This window comes from Monodon monoceros, unplaced genomic scaffold, assembly GCF_005190385.1.
Source record: "Monodon monoceros isolate NGI ecotype Baffin Bay Population unplaced genomic scaffold, NGI_Narwhal_1 Super_Scaffold_7, whole genome shotgun sequence".
Lineage (NCBI taxonomy): Eukaryota > Metazoa > Chordata > Mammalia > Artiodactyla > Monodontidae > Monodon > Monodon monoceros.
In genome coordinates, this window is record NW_021703784.1 from 8,086,508 (window position 1) to 8,105,815 (window position 19,308).

At 42.0% G+C, this 19,308-nt stretch overlaps 1 protein-coding gene across 4 annotated transcripts in view; it reads left to right on the forward strand.

Moving 5' to 3' along the window:
- Positions 1 to 19,308, forward strand: part of FEZ1 (fasciculation and elongation protein zeta 1) — a 40,329-nt gene that overhangs the window by 485 nt on the left and 20,536 nt on the right. Inside the window, exons 2-4 of one of the 4 annotated variants that reach the window (XM_029206868.1) lie at positions 745 to 801; positions 5,281 to 5,636; positions 12,619 to 12,718. In XM_029206868.1, coding sequence (XP_029062701.1) covers positions 5,326 to 5,636; positions 12,619 to 12,718 — 411 coding nt within the window. In that variant the 5' untranslated portion in view covers positions 745 to 801; positions 5,281 to 5,325. Of the gene's footprint in view, positions 1 to 199; positions 307 to 683; positions 802 to 5,280; positions 5,637 to 12,618; positions 12,719 to 19,308 lie in introns of those variants that run through there. The other 3 variants (XM_029206870.1, XM_029206869.1, XM_029206867.1) reach the window with 3 other exon arrangements.

Below are 19,308 nucleotides of genomic sequence, written 5' to 3' on the forward strand. Positions count from 1 at the left end.
TGTGTGTGTGTGTGTGTGTGTGTGTGTGTCGAAAGGCGGCGCGGTTTGGGGACTGGGGGAGGCAGGGAACGCAGCCCGATGGTGCTGGAGCCGTGGGTCGGTACCTCCTCTCAGGACCGTTATCTGGTCCGGCTCTCTCGACGCCCCAGAATCATCTATGCCTCTAAGAACCTGACCCCGCACCCCGCCCGTGCCCCTCCTTGGGACGCCGAGCCTCCTCTCCCCAGGGACCGTGCATTCCTGCAGTGTCAGAACCGCTGGTAGCTGCCGCAGACGCTGGCGGAGCGATTGTTTTACCGCGAACAGGTCGGAGAAAGGACGGGTGTGACGGTGGTGGGGCACGCTGCCCTCCTGTGGGCCCAGGGCCTCTGGGGCTGGGAGCGCATCTGACGGAGCCCCCAGGGGGTACATCACAGCCCTCTCTTCTTCTCTCTTCCCTATTCCTGCCCTACTCGCCGCGACACCTCCCGACCCCCTCCGCTCCCATGTCCCGGTCTTGTTTGGCTGAAAGGGCCGTGGCCGTTGGAGTATGCGTGCGGCCTGCGCGGGATGCCCCCGGCTTTCTTGGAGCTCCAGGCATTGTGCTGCTTGGAGGAGCCTTTCTTTACCCCAACAGAGTGGGGGAGGGGGATGTGAGATGAGGGTGAACGGAGCAGCAGGAGGAGGGGGAAGGGGGAAGCGGAACCACAAAGGGGTTGCTGACTTCTATGCGGTGAAATACTCTCTTTCCGTCAAAATGTGCAGCTTGGCAGGAACATGTACACTGACTGGGCTTTGCTGAGGAGCAGTGGGAAACCGAAGGTGGGTCAGTGGAGGGCAGCTTTAGGGATGCTATGGGGGGGGGGCATAGAATCAACTGGTCTGTGGGGCAAGTAGTGGGAAGAAGGGGAGATGGAATGGGGCCTGTGTGGAGGTGCAGAGGCCCAGCAGGGGGAGGCATGGTGCTCCGCTCAGCAAAGCAGGCACTGGGAAACGGTGCTGCAGCCCCGAGCTGCAGCTACTATGCATCATTGTGCTGCACGAGAGGCTAACCGTGTGTTTCCTACTGGGTCTCTGTTAAGTTCTGAGCCGTCTTTTCTTTTCCAAATTACAGCATCTATTGGGAACCAAAATAAATGGAATAGATTATAGGACATAAGCAAACTATAGTCCTGCACTCTTGTTCTATGATAAAGAGAAAGAGACAAGACCACCCTCCTATGGTTCCTTCTTTCTGCCATTCTTCATGTATTTTTTTTTTTTTCAAATTGATTTTGGAAGTACAGAGAAAGAGGATAAGCTCTCAATTGAATTATCCCTAGCTTTTAAGGGAAGGAAGCTTCTGAAATGAGCTGTGACTGAAGACAGGGGCAAGCTTGCCAGCATGCAAGAGTAGGACATCTCATTTGGGGGGCAAAGTTACCCCACCAAGAGAGAAGAGCAAAGGAAGGAGAGAAGGGGAACCATTTAAGAAGGACTGCCAGCTCTAACCCAGAGACCCCTCCTTGAGGCCTTGGTGGGGCCAGTCAGATGCCTGGCTCTCACCTCCTGTGCCACAGCCTGGGCTCTTTCTACAAATTCTGGGCTCAGTTTGGGAGTCAAGTGACTTTGATTTTCAATGCAGGCTCTCAGTTTTAGTTTCCTCCCCACCTGGTCGTTCATGCGGAGCTTCTTGGCCCCTGGGTAGTGAGTGAATTGATGAAAAGAAATCAGGCTATATTGCACATTGTTCAAATGATCACATTTCTGAACTATAGAGCTGTGATATCCATTTCTTCTTTTATAATCTTCTAGGTGAATCTATTTTCTCTAGAGCCTGGGCTGAGGATAGGTGCTTTCAGGATAATCTTCTTTGTTGCCAACGCTCAAAACTCAATCGTAGCCCTAGGTTCCACTTGGCTAGCCCTCTTGTTACTGGTTAATGTTATAGATCGTGCTGTTTCAAATCAGCACCCTCCTTGATATCACCTTCTCACACCAGCTCCCTTGTCCCCTCCAGGAAGAGTACAGATTTAAAGGAAGCGTAATATCTGGAATACCAGCTGGTTAGCTTTCATGTCTCTCTGAAATGGAACCAGCGATCTGAGTGGCTTTGACCACATGAATTGAAAATAGCAGGGGTGCCTTAGTAAAAAAGATGGTAACATTCATTCAGCAGTAGTTCTCTCATTTGATAAGCATTGTGAAGCATCACACATGGAATATCATGGCAAGGGTAGTTTTTCTTTTCCTTGAAGCACTCTCACCCCACATTTCCACGTAACTAAGTTAGCCTCGCTTTCCTAATATTATCGACATTTACTGGATACTTCATGCATTCTACACGTTGTGCTTAACACTTCCAAGATTATCTCATTTACTCCACCAAATAACCTCCAATATAAGTGCTATTTAAACACCATTTTAGGGATGAGGAAGCTGAGTCAGAGAGGCTTATAATTTGCCCAAAGTCTCATAGCTAGGAAGTAATAGGAACAGGATTGGACCCTGGGGCCCGGCATTAACCCTCAGAGTCCCTCCTCTCTCCATACAAATCCCTTGTCCGTAAAACCTTCCTTACTCTCAGTTGCACTCAGTGATCTTTTCTAAACTCACTTTTTTGGCACTCGGAGGTTCTTAATCTTTTCTGTGCTATGAGCCACTTTACCAATGTAGAGAAACCTTTGGGATCCTTCTCTGAATATGCTTTTAAGTGCATAAAATAAAATATGGTTATATTCAACGAGCCCTTAGGGGTCTGTCGACCATAGGTGAAGAACCTCTAGCTGGTAATTAGTTGTGTGTATATTGCTTAATAGCTGGATTGTCCAATATGGTAGCCACTAGCCATACGTGGATATTGGACACTTGAAATGTGGCTGATCCACATGGAGACATACTGTGAATGTAAAATACACATTTCAAAGACTTAGTGTAAAAAAAGAATGTAAAATGTCTCATTAATATTTAAAAATATGGATTACATTTTGCAATGGCAATATTTTGTATATATTAGATTAAATAAACTATACTATTAAAATATATCAATTAAAAGTATTAAGTTAATATGTTATTAAAATTAACTTTCAGAGGCATTAACTCTATACCAACACCTTCATTTTAACAAACGAGGAAATCAGGACCCACAGTGCTTGTCACTCAGCCAGCCTTTGGCAGGTCTGTTGGCTCCTGAGCCTGTGTTCTTTCCAAGCTGTCATAATACTGCTTTTATATCTTTTTGTATTCCAAGGTCCTGTTATGTTGCCTTTGCAAACTGTAAATACTCAGAATATGTTTTGATGAGATGTGGTGGTAACTGACTTAATCCCAGTAAAATCCCAGTAAGAACTGTCCGGGTCCTCACCTGGCGTACCCTCTGCCTCGCTTATTTAGAGTTTTAGTTTTGTAGGTAGAGGTGGAGAATGGCAGTCCTGGGGCAGAAGCCATGGTTTTTGCTGTCTGTTTGGTCCTCTTGAGGTAGTGGTTCCAATTTAAGCATCTATCTGGATCAGTCATCATGCAGATAGGAGGGAAAATTTGGTTGCCTTGCCGTGTTCCAGGGAAGGAAGCTGAGTAGGTGGAGAAGGGTATGATAGACAATAATGCTTGTGCTGCCTGCAATGGAAAATGAAAACTGTGTGAGGGGGACAGAAGATCATTTGTCAGTGAGCACACATTGATTGATTGCCTCGCCGCAGGCAGTGTGTGCTAGAAACCATGGAGGGTATCCAGAGGACGTCTCTGCCCTCGAGGAATTTAAATTAAAATTGGGGAAGGGCTTGGATGTACGCACAGATGGTTAAATCACAGCGAAAGGCAGTGTATGTAGAGGACCTGGAGCTGTTGGGAAATGAAGGGAGGTGAGTGTACAGCCTTCCAGGGTGTAGTGCCCAAGGTGGTTGTGGAGTCTGGGCTTTGGAGCACATGAGTCTCTGGGTCTTATCTCTTACAGGGTACTAGGTAATTTAATCCATTCTTCTAGTTTCAGACATATGCTGTGTGTCTGGGAAAAACTCAGGTGCTTGTTTGAAAGCCTGTATTAGTGTTCAATTAGTCTATCATTTATTGATGAGAGTAATAATATCCAGGTCCATGAAGCCCTATCCAAAACCCTTGGGGCCAGGCATGTTTCAGAATTTAGATTATCTCAGATTTTGGAAGGCGATAATAGAGTGCATATTCTGCATATCATCCCCCGGGGCCTGGGGTATCAATCTCTGTAATTTAAAAAAATTAAAATTTCTGCAGCAAAACACACTAAATGGGATAAATTAAAACCATGAACAGCTCTATATTCATGTAGATCAGGTTTAGTTGCCAAACGTGTTTAGGTCAGGGCAGGTTTTACCACCAAATAAGTTACGAAAAACTTCCAGGGGTTTTCTTTTTTTTAATTACTTTATTTTATTTATTTACCTCTGGCTGTGTTGGGTCTTTGTTGCTGCGCGCAGGCTTTCTCTAGTTGCAGCGAGTGGGGACCGCTCCTCATCATGGTGCGCGGGCTTCTCATTGCGGTGGCTTCCTGTTGCGGAGCACGGGCTCTAGGCGCGGGGGCCTCAGTAGTTGTGGCGCGTGGGCTCAGTAGTTGTGGCTCGCGGGCTCTAGAGCGCAGTCTCAGCAGCTGTGGCACACGGGCCCAGCTCCTCCGCGGCACGTAGGATCTTCCCGGACCAGGACTCGAACCCACGTCCCCTGCATTGGCAGATGGATTCCTAACCACTGTGCCACCAGGGAAGCCCAAACTTCCAGTTTTGAGAGCACATGGTTAGGGTTGTGGACCTATTGTAATAGTAATAATAATAATAAAATAATAATAGAGAACATAAACTGAACAACATAGACGTTTATTATCTGCCAGGCACTGTTCTAAGCACTTACCAGTGTTTACTCCCTTAACCCTTAGGACAGTCCTTTGAGATAGGTCCTGTTATTATTTCTGTCCTGAGAAGAATAAAAGGGAACACAGAGAAGCTAAGTTACTGCTAAGGTCACAGCTGGTAAGGGGCAGAGCAGGATGCAAACCTAGGCAGTCTGGTCCAGAGGCTGCATGCTTAACCATTAGGCTTTGTCTTTTGGAGCAGGGAATTGGAAGCAGGTGTGCCTCCAAAACGTATGCTAATTGGGTTAGCATTATTCACACTAACAATAATATTTGAACTCCTTAAGGGTATAATAGCGAAGAAGTACGGAAGCGACGGACCAGTAAAGCGGAACTTTTGTTTTTAGAGGGATGAAAGTTATGGAATAAGTGATTATGGTTCCTCAGCAGAGTTGGCACAAAAGTCCAGTCCAAACTCACATCACCCTGTTTAATTCTTCTAGATAAACGGATCCTGAACATTGCAGTTGTCCTATTGCTGTGCAAGAATGGAGGCCCCACTGGTGAGTTTGGATGAAGAATTTGAGGACCTTCGGCCCTGCTGCTCGGAGGACCCAGAAGAGAAGCCACGGTGTTTCTACGGCTCATCTCCCCACCATCTAGAGGACCCCTCCCTCTCTGAGCTTGAGAATTTTTCTTCTGAAATAATCAGCTTCAAGTCCATGGAGGACCTGGTGAATGAATTTGATGAGAAGCTCAATGTCTGCTTTCGGAACTACAACGCCAAGACCGAGAACCTAGCTCCCGTGAAGAACCAGTTCCAGATCCAAGAGGAGGAGGAAACCCTGCAGGATGAGGAGTAAGCTGTCTTAATTGCCCTCTCTCTCTTGCCTCAGATTAGAGCCCTGGAATCTGGGGCTTCTTGACGTAGAACGAGTTTCTGTCCTTGGGTTCATGGCATATTACTTATATTTTTCTCTGTGAGGCAGCGCCCTGGTAACTGCTGACATTGTTCAGTTATGTCCCTTTACAGTTACTCATAGAGCTTTCTTAAGTTGAAACCACAAAGGAATGAAGGGTTTTTAGGAAGTGGGTTTTTCTAGATGCAAAATTGAATTTCAGGAGCATGGTACATTTGGGGGTCTGTCTATCTTCAGCTTTCTTTATATCCGTGGTAACCCACCCAGATATTAGAAATAAGGACCAGAAAAAAATTTAGTTAACTGTGACAGAGGAATATATGTCGTTGGAACAATTTGCTTTACAAAACACCAGGATTGTGAAAATCTCCAAATTGTTTATAACCCCTTAGGACTGGAAAAATTATCTACAAATGTTAAGATATGTCCAAATAAGAAAGCATACACATTGAACCAAGAGAACAGGGAATTACCCTGGACACAATAAAGGTGATAACCAGGTGAAGTGGCTTTTGAGTATGCAGATTCCCTGTGTCACTTACTAGCCACCTTGCAGGGTCTTAACAGAAGTCAAGAAAAGGAATTTGAGAAAAGTGCTGTTCAAGGAGGGACTAGAAAAGAGAAGAAGGGAGTGATTTGTCATATAAATTAAAGAAAGGTGTTTGGGGCATTTAGTATAAATAGGCGTAAATTCCCCATAGGGATAAAATATGCATCAACTGTTCTTTAGGGATCACACAAGAAATGTCAAGTTGTTGGCAGTGGAAGTTTGGAGCAACTGTACTTTTGGTTTCTCTTTTTACGGACTTGGGTGGGAAGAGTTGCCCATGAGTAAGTGGGGGAAGAGGTTTGTCCCACAGGGTTGAACCTGATTGTATTGGGCAGGTAGTTGCTTATCTGATGACTGCTGAGACTCTATCTCTGTGAATACAAGGGTTGTATATCTGTCTGTCTTATTCATTATTATCTCTCCACTGTCTGATTCAGCACATGGTGTGTAGTAAGTGATCAAATAATATTTTTGGAGTGAATATTGAATATCGAATGACCTGGATAAGCAATAATAGCTAGCCTCGTAGGTGCACTTAATGTACTTCTAGGCCCACGCCACTTCCTTCTTTCGTTTTTAATTAATGCTAGCCTGAAGGCATGATCACGAGAACATTTCACTCTGGTGACCAGTACTATAACTGTGGGCTACGTGTTTCAATTCAACCTTAAGTTTCAAATTGATTCTTTTAGATTCTGAGCCTTTTATAATTTGCTCAACTCCTCAAGGTCAAAAAAGAATGGCTCTGGGGCTTTATTATACAGAGTAGCTTTTACTGTTATCTACTTCATTGCACCAGGCAATGGACTAGAAACACGATGAATTGCGATTTTCATACTCTCACTAACTCGCTGTGTGACCTTGGGTTTGTCACTTAACTCTAGTTGACTGCGTGGGTCCTCATCTTTGGGACTTCCCGAGCTCAATCTTGATGAAGCAGGGCTAAGGACTTGCCAATAAGCTAATTTCTCACCTCACCCAGGCTGTGCTTGGAAAATTCCTTTTGCTTCCCACAAATCATTTCTCCCCTGTCCAAACCACCCCTCTGCCTCATTAAGGACAGAGGCCCAGCAAGCAGGTTCTTACTCTTTCCTAGCACATTAGCAGAGGCCACTCAATGTTAATTACCGTCACATGAGATTATTAGTCTTATCCTGATTTTTCTGACTTGCCTGCCTCATTGACTGCCTCAGCTAAATGACCAAAGGTTGAATAATTCCTTAGAGATAAAATATGATTTGGGGAAAGTGTGGTGCGAAGAATCTGGGACGAGAAATCGTAACACAGTGGTTTCTAGGCATTCCGCGTATCTAAAGCTTTACAACTTAAAATAAAAATTTGAATTAAATTACACACTTTGTTTTAGAGACACCTATCAAGCTATTTCCACTGTAAAATTATGATGAGGTAAAGGAAAAAGATAATTTAATATCCAACGCGGTTAATAGTCTCCTGAGCCCTGCTCTGGTGCTCTAATAAACCTGCTTAGGTTTAGTGGTTAGAGATTTATTTCATCCACCAATGAGTGGAAAGTGTTTTGCGTGGGTTAGAACTATACAATAGAGGCTTCAAACAAAAACAATGAAATTCTTGGTCAAACTAACCTCCTGAAAGATAGCACGAATCAGAAAGCAGGGTCAGTGATTCCCTTTGAAGTTTTGACTTCTTTAGTTTTCATTTGGAACTATGTGGCTCAGAGGGAATTGGCTGAGATATCAACTCTTCTCTGATTTGTCAGCGCGTGGAAGTCCTAGGCGTTAAAACAGAGTCAGTATGTATCTATATGTATTTCTTGTTTCTAAATTTAGAAAATATTCCAGAATCTCTTCTTTGCATATGTAGGAACACCCTTTCCTTTGTCATAAGAGATCCGACCTGGAGGCCTACAGAGTGGGAATGGTCAGCCCTCACCCCACTTCTTGCTTCACCGGGGTCCCTGTCTTACAAGGACCCTGGAGACAGAGGGGCCAAACATGTGAGAACACTGACAGTCCTGTCCTTCCGGTAGAATTACTGGATTAAAGGTCATGTTAAAAATCAAGTTCGCATGATAAATAAACACCCTGGAGTCAGCCATGCTTTAAGTCGAAGAGAAGTGACTCCCAAATAATCAGATAGGGAAAGTCGACAGATGCCTGTGATCTTTAGGAAAGTTAATTCTCTTCTCAGAGGTTCAGTTTTCCCCATGTGGAAGACCGAGATAGGATGGATTCTACTGAAGCATTTGAAAGAATCTAAAAAGTTGTTCAAAGTCATTGATGTGTTAATAACTCATAACTCCTAAGTATTACCAGCAAAAGTATACTCATGTTAACACACATCTAAGTGTGGATATTGGCCTGACTCGACACAAATAAAACTGGACAAGGGCAGTAGCCAGCCTAGAGGGCCTTAAGGGAAATGTTCCCAAGTTGGAATTCTGACAAGCACTATAGGTTGTCTACCATATTGTCAGGAATAGGTATGTAGGGGTGTGTGTGTGTGTGTGTGTGTGTGTGTGTGTGTGTGTGTGTGTGTGAGGATTGATGTAGCCTTGATAGCTATGTTGCCAGTTCCAGACCCAGATTTTTGGATACGTGTCTTGTCCAACCTGTTCTGTTTGGTTTGCTCGTCCTCTGCTAGCATCCTTTTCGAAATCCCTAGCCCTCCATGGTGAAAGATACTTACGGTCATTTCTATAGGCATCTAAGCCCATGATATAAAATATGCACATGAAAAGGCTTTTCTGTTATTACAGGGACTGAGGGAGCAAATTGGATCTCAGGCGCCATGGCAGCATGATGACAAGAATGGAGGGAACCTGTTTAATCTTAGTTCTTTGATGAAAGATATAGTGGATAGCTTTCAAAGTCTCCTTTCCCCGAGATAAGTGTAAATAGCAGGATGCTTCTCAGGAAGTGGAGTTTTACAGTCCACCCAGGATGCCTCTAACAGGGAATATATCTCTTCCCAAGAACCCTGCTTAGGATAAGATGGATAACCTCTCTGGGGAGAAAAGTCCGTCCCATTCTCTCCCTCACAGAAAGCTTTGTGTTTTTCCCTCCCACCGCCATTCTTCGTTCCCGTGCCTGCCTTTGCCGTCCATTTAACCTTCCCTGGGCTGGAGATCTAGACAGAAAGCAGACGTGTACCCTTGCTGACCTTCCCATTTCTCCTTTCATAGACTGATGTAAGTACCAGGTCCAGAATAATGCAGTTATAGACTTTTCACGCAGAGCCGGCTGCTGAACTGCTGTTCTAGGTTGTGATTTGGAACTTGGCATATTGTTCTGATGCCCATGCCCATCATAAAGTTCATAAAGAATTGGAATAGTTAAGTGGGTAGGAATATAGGCTCTGTAGCTGTATTGCCTGGGTTCAAATCCAACCTCTGTCATTGCTGGCTGTGTGAATCTAGATGAGTTAATTAACTTCTCTGTGTTTCAGGGTTTTTTTTCTCAGCATCTGCCTTATAGAGTTGTGAGGAATGAATGAATTAATCCACAGAGAGTTTAGGATAGTACCTGGCTTATGCATAGTAAATGCTCAGTAAGGTTGGCTGCTATGGTTATTATTGTTAAATGGGCACTGAATGAATACGGGAAGGGTGTGCAAGTGACGACAAAGAGATGAGAGTCGTTCTATTAAAGGTTGCTTATGAACCTCAAAGGATAAAAAGTATGTTCATCAGAAAGCAAGAAGAAAACTTGAAACAGAAAAAGGATGGCTTGATATCCCGAGGAGATAAAGGTTTAGGGAATTGTCACTAAAAGTCTAGAATTAGAAGGTAAAATCCAGAGTATGTCAGTGAAGGCTCAGGTGAGAAAAGTTGCCACCCTAAATGATTTGAGGCAGTCTCCAGTTGTCACTTTAAGGATATAAACAGTTTCAAGGTCATTGGAAAGTGTGCGGTCCGTTCAAGGTTCCAGCTTCCATCCTATCTAGGAGAGGTACAAAAGGCTCCTGCCTGTTTTGGGCTTTGCTGAATTTTATTTTTCCAGGCGCCTGCTGCAGGGTCAGACCTGAAGGTCAGTGCCTGCATGCAGTTGTTCATTCTCGACGCAGAGAGTGTAATGCAGTGATGCACGGAGGACTTGACTGCTGACCTTCCTAGTGGGTGTGGCGCTGGGACTTTTGGAGACAGCAAATCATATTTGCCTCTTGGCTTTAGAACGCTAATGAGACTTGGATTTAGAATTAGGCTGGATTAATGAAGCTCTAATAGTGCTTGATGGAAACTGGATTATCACCCATGTTTAAGACGTAGACTGAAATCCTGCTGAAGAGATGTCGAATGAACACTTGATGAGGTCTCTCCAAGTGCCTTCTTGTAATTGTACTACAAAAAATGAACAAGTGGATAACCAAAGCAGTGCCATTATATTGTGTTTTCTTGAGTTGCTTCTTTTTTAATCACCAAATTGTGTGCATTGTGCACTAGGAAAATCTCCTTGATTATATACCCATATGTCATATGTCATTCCAGATTTTATATATGTTAAGAACACCCCCCTCCCCCATTTTATGTATCTGATTTCAAGTGTCTGTGCTCTGATATATATATAAATATATATATATACACATCTTGCTATATATATAAAACGTGCACTTATCTTTTCAGCATCTTACACCATACTTTGTCATGTTTTGGATTTGATCTGTATGTGTACATAGTTGCTTATTTTTAAATGACCATTTCCTTATATTAGTATATCTAAATAAATTGTACCTTCTTATACCTTGTTTCACAGGTATCATTCATGTTTGATGTGCACAGGCACCTGAAGGAGATTGCACGGAGCCCTCATTATTTCATTAGCTAATATTAACTCAAGTGCCGCTGGTTTCCATGGATGGTATTCATTATTTTAGGAGCTTGGTTTACTGATTTACATTAATCTCTTAGTGTTGACTAATTTATTCATTTTCCTGTGTGTGAGAGTTTGTGACTTCGGGATTTTCCCCAAACCCCTCCCCATTTTTTTCCCCAAGAAAATCTTTCTGAAATAAGTGAGTTAAGCAAAAAGAATTGTAGAATACCCTTTCTTATAATGTACCTATCAGAACTTTAAAAAAGAAACGTAATAAGGGGAACCCTATCTTCCCCCACTAAAAACTAATTGTGTAGACAGTGGTGTATTTATTGGTTCCTTTCGTATATTTTCTTTGGAGTCTCCATGATAGAGACAGGGCACACTTAGACTCTACATTGCTAGAGTACAGGATTGTGCCACCCTGGGATCCCTAGAACATTTTGGGTAATAAGTAACTTTTAATAGCATTGGCATCATCCCCTTACCTACATTAGATGTCAAGGAGTTAATTCTTGACCTTTTAGATTGCAGGCAGTTAACCCTTGAACAGCATGGGGGATTAAGGGCGCTGACCCCCTGGGTAGTCGAAAAATCCATTTCCTGCTGTTTCTGCCTCAAAAACAAAGGAATTAGTAAACCACAAGGGCAATAAGCTGAAACAATTTGAATAGAGGCAGGACTCAAACCCTACTTCTTTTAAGTCCACATATTGTGATCTCTAATCGAACACAAACTTTCCTCCACACTTAAAGTGAAGAACTGTAAAATGAAAATATTGGTACTACAATATTTATTGGAAAAGAAAACCACATGTAAGTGGATGCTCACAGTTTAAACTCGCGTCGTTCAAGGGCCAGCTGTATATATAAACTAGACAATTGACCCTGATCTTTTTTTTTTTTTTGCGGTACATGGGCCTCTCACCGTTGTGGCCTCTCCCGTTGCAGAGCACAGGCTCTGGATGCGCAGGCCCAGCGGCCATGGGTCACGGGCCCAGCTGCTCCACGGCATGTGAGATCTTCCCGGACTGGGGCACGAACCCATGTCCCCTGCATCGGCAAGTGGACTCTCAACCACTGAGCCACCAGGGAAGCCTGACACTGATCTTAATGAGATTCAGCCAGAAAATCTGCCCAGATCAATCTCTCTCTTCCTCCCTCCCCTTCTTCTCATTCTTCTCTGCCCATAAGAAAGGAAACATGGACATTTCTTAAGCTCGTGAGACAGGAGCCATTTGGCTGAGGGGCAGATTTAGTTTCAGGGGCAGTTTATCTGTTTCCAGAGGTGTTTTACTTGTAGACGCTACCATTGCTTTCTCAATGGTGAGAAATTCCTCTTCTCTTAAGCAAACACCTTTGGCACTGAGGCTCCTGGCCAGGGCCCATTCTCTTGGCTCCTTCTCTCCTGGTAATGCCTGAAATTCAGTTTTGAAGCTACTTCGCTCCTGCATGCTGGAAGGCAGATGATCTCAGCCTGGCACACACAGAAGCCTCTCTCCTCCCCTGGCCCAGCTCTTCCTTCCTCCAGGCCAGGCCAGGCCACAGATGTGTGCTAATGAGAGCTTCTCTTTGTTTACAGGGTTTGGGATGCTCTGACAGACAATTACATCCCTTCACTCTCAGAAGACTGGAGGGACCCAAACGTGGAGGCTCTGAATGGCAACAGCTCTGAAACTGAGGTACCTCTCTGGGGCCCCCAGCTTAGCAGGGCTTGAGAAGCTGTGGATTCCAGTTAGAAAAACATTCAGTAATGCAACAGTCTTCCCCATTATGTAATGAAGCTCGACATCATTGCTGGGAAAGTAGAAGCTGTGGAGGAATTGAAAAATAAGATGAAGGGGGACATCCAGGGTATATGAGGTGATTGGAGTGATTGTAAAGACTGTAAATGCAGATCACTTCTGTTGCTCATCATTGGCCTACAACATGCAAAATAAGGTGATCTGAAGTAAGAGAGGAGAGTGAATATAATGGGCTTTTTTTGTGTTCGAATAATAATGGTTAAAAAAAGAAAATCAGGGTTTCCCATCTAAGATGGACAGTTCAGTCCCATCAAAAAGTGTTGACAGACTTGTGACCAGCTCAGGGCCTGGCTAATGGCCAGAGTGGGGACCCAGATAATAGTGAGGTGACCATGCAACGGGGAGGAATTCTTTATGAAACTCATTAAACAGGCACTTATATGGCTGGACCTGAGTCACGGTCTGTGGTTACTGATGCCGAAGAGGAAAGTAGCCTACGGACTTCTGAAAAAGTAAAGAGAAGACTGATTTTGAGTTGACTTGCATAGGTTATGGAACGTGACCTTTCAGAATATCCAAACTGCCCCTCCTAGCTGAATATACATATAGAAAGCTAAATCACGTAAGGGCTCTGTCCTTGCTAAAAGCCTGTTTCTACCTTGCTTAATCTTCTAGTTTCATTTATAAAGGAAATTTGACAATTTCTTATCAGGAAGGGCTGTCACAATCCTGTACGCACAGCAGGTGAGGGTGGGAGGTAGACCTGATCTTTCTAGGTGCTCCAGGAGTGAGTCCAAGGAAGAGCGAGAACCAGATCTCCCTTACTGGGCGACATTTCCTGCAGATCATTGGCCAAAATAGCACAGCAAAGAGATCAGCAATTGGCCGATTTGTTGAAAAGGTGGCTGAATATCCTTTTTAATTCTTCTAATACTTAGCCATCCAAAATACTTAAAACCACAAGAATAGACTTCGAAACAAAGAGATTTGCTTCAACCCTTCTTAGCATGGATGTGGGATGTCTCAGGTCCTGTTTTGAACTCCCGGGCGCTTTTTTTCTCTTGCAGTACTTCTATGGATAGTGTTTAGTACTTACCCAAAATGCAAAGGAGAAGATAGGCAATAATGGAATAAACCTAGTGACTGAAATGAAATCAGGTCCGTCATGGTGCAAAAGGCAGATTTTGCTTTGTTATCTCCTTTGCCACATTTCCAACTCATTTTGTGGATTAAGCCAAAGTATATATAAGATAGCCTACCCTTCAAAAGGACTCTAATTTATCCTCATTTGCAGATTTCCCTCAAGAGGGTTAATATTTCAGGGCAAACTGAATGACCCTGAGAAGGATGATCTTGAGCTCTGCTCCTTGTAGAATATTCTCCATCTGACCCACGGGAAATGGACGGCGTAGCAAAAGTGGATGGATTAAGGTTGTTTTATTTTAGCCTCCTTTATTATCTGGATTCATTACAGTAGAAGCTCTTTTCACTGACATCAGTTTAAACGACTTGCTATATAACCAGTGCTCTGTATTCCTTCTGTAAAACATGCCAACCGAACGCCCTTGGCATGCGGCATGCACACGACTGGTAGGCTTCTCTCTGGGAAGTCTTATCTCTTCTTCCACTTAATTCATTGCCAAGAATCAGCTGTGTTTGTTCCCAAACCTGTTCGTGCTTGTCCTTGTGACTGTAACCAATGTAATGAAATGTTATGGAAACTGTAGGGTTATGACTGCAAAGACAGTCATTTTTGCTTTTATAAAATCAAACACATGTGTGTAATTTTAAAAGTCAAATAATACTTTTAAAATAATACGAGACAACAAAAAATATAAACAGCAGTCTCTGACATATCTTTCCTGGCTCCATAGAGGCAACCACTTCGACTTCTTACAGCTGTTTCTTTTGGCGGGTACCTACAATCTTCTAAATAACACATTTATGTTACTACTTCTTTGATTATCTGAAATGAATAATTTTGGCTGTTGTCCATTATGGAAGATAAGATTTAAGTCTCTCGCATCACCTCAAATACTCACATTTGGCCTTCTCCCTTGTCACCAATTAAATCAATATTACAAGTACACACTAGGGTAACTGTGTAAATACTGTTTCTTGCTGAATCATGTAGTGTTCTATAAGAATATTTCCTCTCTTGTACAACTTCTTATTTAACCTAGAGTGAAGAATTGCCTTGTTTTTTCATTTGCTTAGCTTCCTGTATATCTATCATTAGTTCAACCCCAAACCCTGAGTGAACTCTACATCTCATAATATGTTTTAAAAAAATCAGATAGTCTTTCAATTCAATCAAAAAAAAAAAAAAATCCAAACTAGTACCCTCCATCTTTCTGCTATAAACTAATCTGGTTGTACCCTAGATCTGGTGCACAGCTGTTGTCCTGGGAAATCTTCATGTCTCTCTCTCCTGTCCTCTGACTGCCATGTTTTTATTTTTCTGGGTATGTTCCCTTGTTTTGGTGAAAAAAATTCAGTATATTCTTGAGAAAGGGTAGAGAGGAATATATTTGTTAGAATAGATGAGAGTGTCTTTATTCTCCCATCATACTCTTGATTGAGAATTTGACTTGATAGAGTTATTTTAGGCTGCAAGTGAATATTTACTCAGAATTGCAAAGCCATCATTATCCTTTCCTCTAGCTTTCAGTGATGATTGAGAAGCCCCATTTAGAATCCATTCTGATTCTTTGTCTTTAATATGTGACTCTCTTTTGGTTCTCTCTAGAAGCTTTCAGAATATTCTCTTTTTCCTTTCTCATTTCTTTTACAGCAATGTGCCTTAGAGTGAGCTTTATTTTTTTCATTCAGATGAATTATAATCCATGGGCCCTTTTGACCTGGAAGCTCACGACTTTAAATTGTGGCATGGTTTCTTGTTATTTCTCTGAAGATGAATTATTTCCATTTTCTGCCTCTATTGAGATGATTACATGGTTTTCTCCTTTATTACGTCAATGTAATGAATTACATGAATTGAGTTTCAAATGTTAAATCAACCTTGCATTCTTGAGATTAAAGGCAACTTGGTCATGGTATATTATTCTTTTCCTTTTTAATCATAGCTTTACTGAAGGATAATTGGCATACAATAAACAACACATGTTAAAGAGTGCAGTTTGATAGGTTTTGACATATGTATATGTCTGTGAAACCATCACCACAATCAAGATAGTGAGCATGTCTGCATGTCCATCACTCTTCCCTTTCACCCCCCAATCTTCAGGCAACTAGCTGCAGTCATCATAGATTAGTTTGCATTTTCTAGAATTTTGTATAGGTGGAATCACGCAGCATGTACTCTTTTTTGGGTCTGATTTTTAAAACTCAATATAATTATCTAGATATTCATCTATTTTATTGCATGTATCTACATACATTCCTTTTTATTGTTGAGTAGTGTTCCATTATATGGATATACTATAATTTGCTTATTCATTCACATATTGATGGACATTTGGTTTTTTTCCAGCTTTTGAATATTGCGAATGAAGCTACTACGAACATTCTCGTATAAGTCTTTTTGTGGACATGTCTCTGTTTCTCTTGGGTAAAAACCTATGAGTGGGATGTCTGAGTCATATTGTAAGTGTCTTTTTCACTTTTTTTTTTTTTTTTTTGTGGTACGCGGGCCTCTCACTGTTGTGGCCTCTCCCGTTGCGGAGCACAGGCTGTGGACGCGCAGGCTCAGCGGCCATGGCTCACGGGCCCAGCCGCTCCGCGGCATGTGGGATCCTCCCGGACCGGGGCACGAACCCGTGTCCCCTGCATCGGCAGGCAGACTCTCAACCACTGCGCCACCAGGGAAGCCCTGGACAGCCTTTTTGATTTTAGTCATTTGAGTGGGTATATAGTAGTATCTTATTTTAATTTGCATTTTCCTGGTAACAAATGATGTTAAGCATCTTTTCATGTGCTTATTCACAGCCCATGCATCTTCTTTGGTGAAGTGCCTGTTCAGATCTTTTGCCCATTTTGCTAGTGGGCTGTTTTGTGTTCTTAGTAATGAGTCGTTGGAGTTCCTCATGTTACAAGATAAAATGAGGCATATTAAATTTCTGAGAGTTTACCTGAGCAAAAATCTGTTCGAATCAGACAATGCCAAACCCAAAGTGGGTAGGAGTGCTCCAGCGACAGGAGCTAGAGGAGGGACTTTTACAGAGAAGAGGTGGAAGCAAAGGAAGGAAATTATCTGATTGGCTGTAGCTTGAGTGGTTGTATTATCTGGAAAAGTCTGGGTGGCTGTTTGTGAGTGGCTGTCCTTTGGTTTGAGTTCTTAACCTTGAGGCATTAGAGGTTTTGGTTTGCTTAGGAGGCTCCTGAAGCATTCAAGTCATCTCAGTCTAATAGCCTCTTTGTTTACTTATTTTAACACGTATATTCTAGATATAGTCCTTTTTCTGTTGTATGTTTTACAAATATTTTCTTCTTGTCTATGGATTGTCTTTTAACTTTATTAACAGTACATTTGAAGAGCAAATGTTTTTTAAATGTGATGGAGTCCAGTTTATTCATCTGTGTTTAATAGTTTGTGCTTTTTATGTAGTACTTAAGAAATTGCCAAGCCCAGGGTCACTAAGAGTTTTTTCTTAAGTCTTCTAGAAGTTTTGTAGTTTTAGCTCTTACATAGTTTATGATCCACTTCACGTTAGTTTCTGTATATGGTGTGAGGTTAATGTCAGGGTTCATGTGTATGGCTATCCAATTGTTCTAGTACAATTCATTGGAAATATCCTTTCCATATTGAATTGTCTTGGCACCTTTGTTGAAAATCAGTTGACCTAAATGTGTGGATATATTTCTGAATTCTCTGTTCTGTTTCACTGATATATGTGTCTATCTTAATGCCAATATTATGCTATATTCATTACTGTAGCTTTATAATAATGTCTTGACATAAAGCATAAGTCTTTCAACTTTGTTCTTTTTTTTCAAAGTTACTTTGGCTATTTTAGGTCCTTTGCATTTCTGTATAAATTTTCGAATCACCTGATCAATTTGTACAAAGAAACTTGCTGGACATTCAACTGTGCTTGTATTAAATCTATAGAACAATTTATGTATGTAGATCAATGTTAATGTGATGAATTACACTAATTGATTTTCAAATATTAAACCAACCTTTCATTTTTAAGATAAATCCCACTTAGTTGTGATAGATATCCTTTTCACATAATGTGGGATTTGATTTGTTTATATTTTATTAAGGATTTTTGCATCTATGTTCATGAGGAATCTTTTTAATTTTCTTTTCTTGTAATGTCATATGGTGAATTGGAAATTTTTCTTCTTCTATTTTCTGAAAGAGTTTGTGTTGTATTGGTATTATTTCTTCCTTAAATGTTTGATTGACTACACCAATGAAACTATCTGGACCAGGGGTTTTCTCCGTGAATGTTTTTGATTACAGATTCAATTCCTTTAATAGATATTGGTCTGGGCTTCCCTGGTGGCGCAGTGGTTGAGAGTCTGCCTGCTGATGAAGGGGACACGGGTTCGTGTCCTGGTCCGGGAAGATCCCATGTGCGCGGAGTGGCTGGGCCCGTGAGCTATGGCCGCTGAGCCTGCGCGTCCGGAGCCTGTGCTCCGCAACGGGAGAGGCCACAACAGTGAGAGGGCCGCGTACCGCAAAAAAAAAAAAAAAAAAAGATATTGGGCTATTTAGATTTTCCACTTCTTCCTGAGATGATTTTGGTAAAGTGTGTTTCTTAAGGAATGTATTCATTTAATCTAAGTCATAGTATTGACCACAAAGTTGTTTATGATATTCTCTCATTCTTTTAATGTTAGTAAGATCTATAGTGATGTTCCCTTTTTTATTACTGTTATTGTTGATTTGTGTTTTCTCTCTTCTCTGTCCCTCTCTCTCACCCCCTTCTCATCAGTCTGTTTTTGGGTTTATCACTTTTATTAATCTTTCCAGAGAACCACTTTTTTTTTTCCTCTGTGTTTTTTTCATTTTCTAGTATGTTGATTTCTTCCCTTAACTTGATTGTATCCTTCTTCGTATTAAAAATAGGGTTTTACTTCACCCTTTATTTTTTAAGCTTCTAAAGTGGAAGCTTAGGTCATATTTTAAACTTTAAAAAAATGATCTTAGTCTATTTGGGCTTCTATAACAAAATACGACAGACTGGGTGACTTATAGACAACAGAAATTTACTTTTCACAGTTATGGAGGCTGGATATCCACGATCAGGGTGCCAGCATGGTTGATTCTGGTAAAGGGTCTCTTCCAGCTTGCAGACTGTCAACTTCTGGCTATGTCCTCACAGGACACATGGTACAAAGGAGCTCTGTGGAGCCTCTTTTATAGAAATACACTCCCACTGATGAGGGTTCCACCCTCCCCAGCACCTCCCCAAGGCCTCCTTATACCATCACATTGGGGGTTAGGATTTCAACATGAATTTTGGGAGGACACAAACATTTACTGCATAGTAATAACATAAGCATCTTAAAACAATAAAATTTCTTTTAAGCATTGCCTTAACTGAATCCCACAA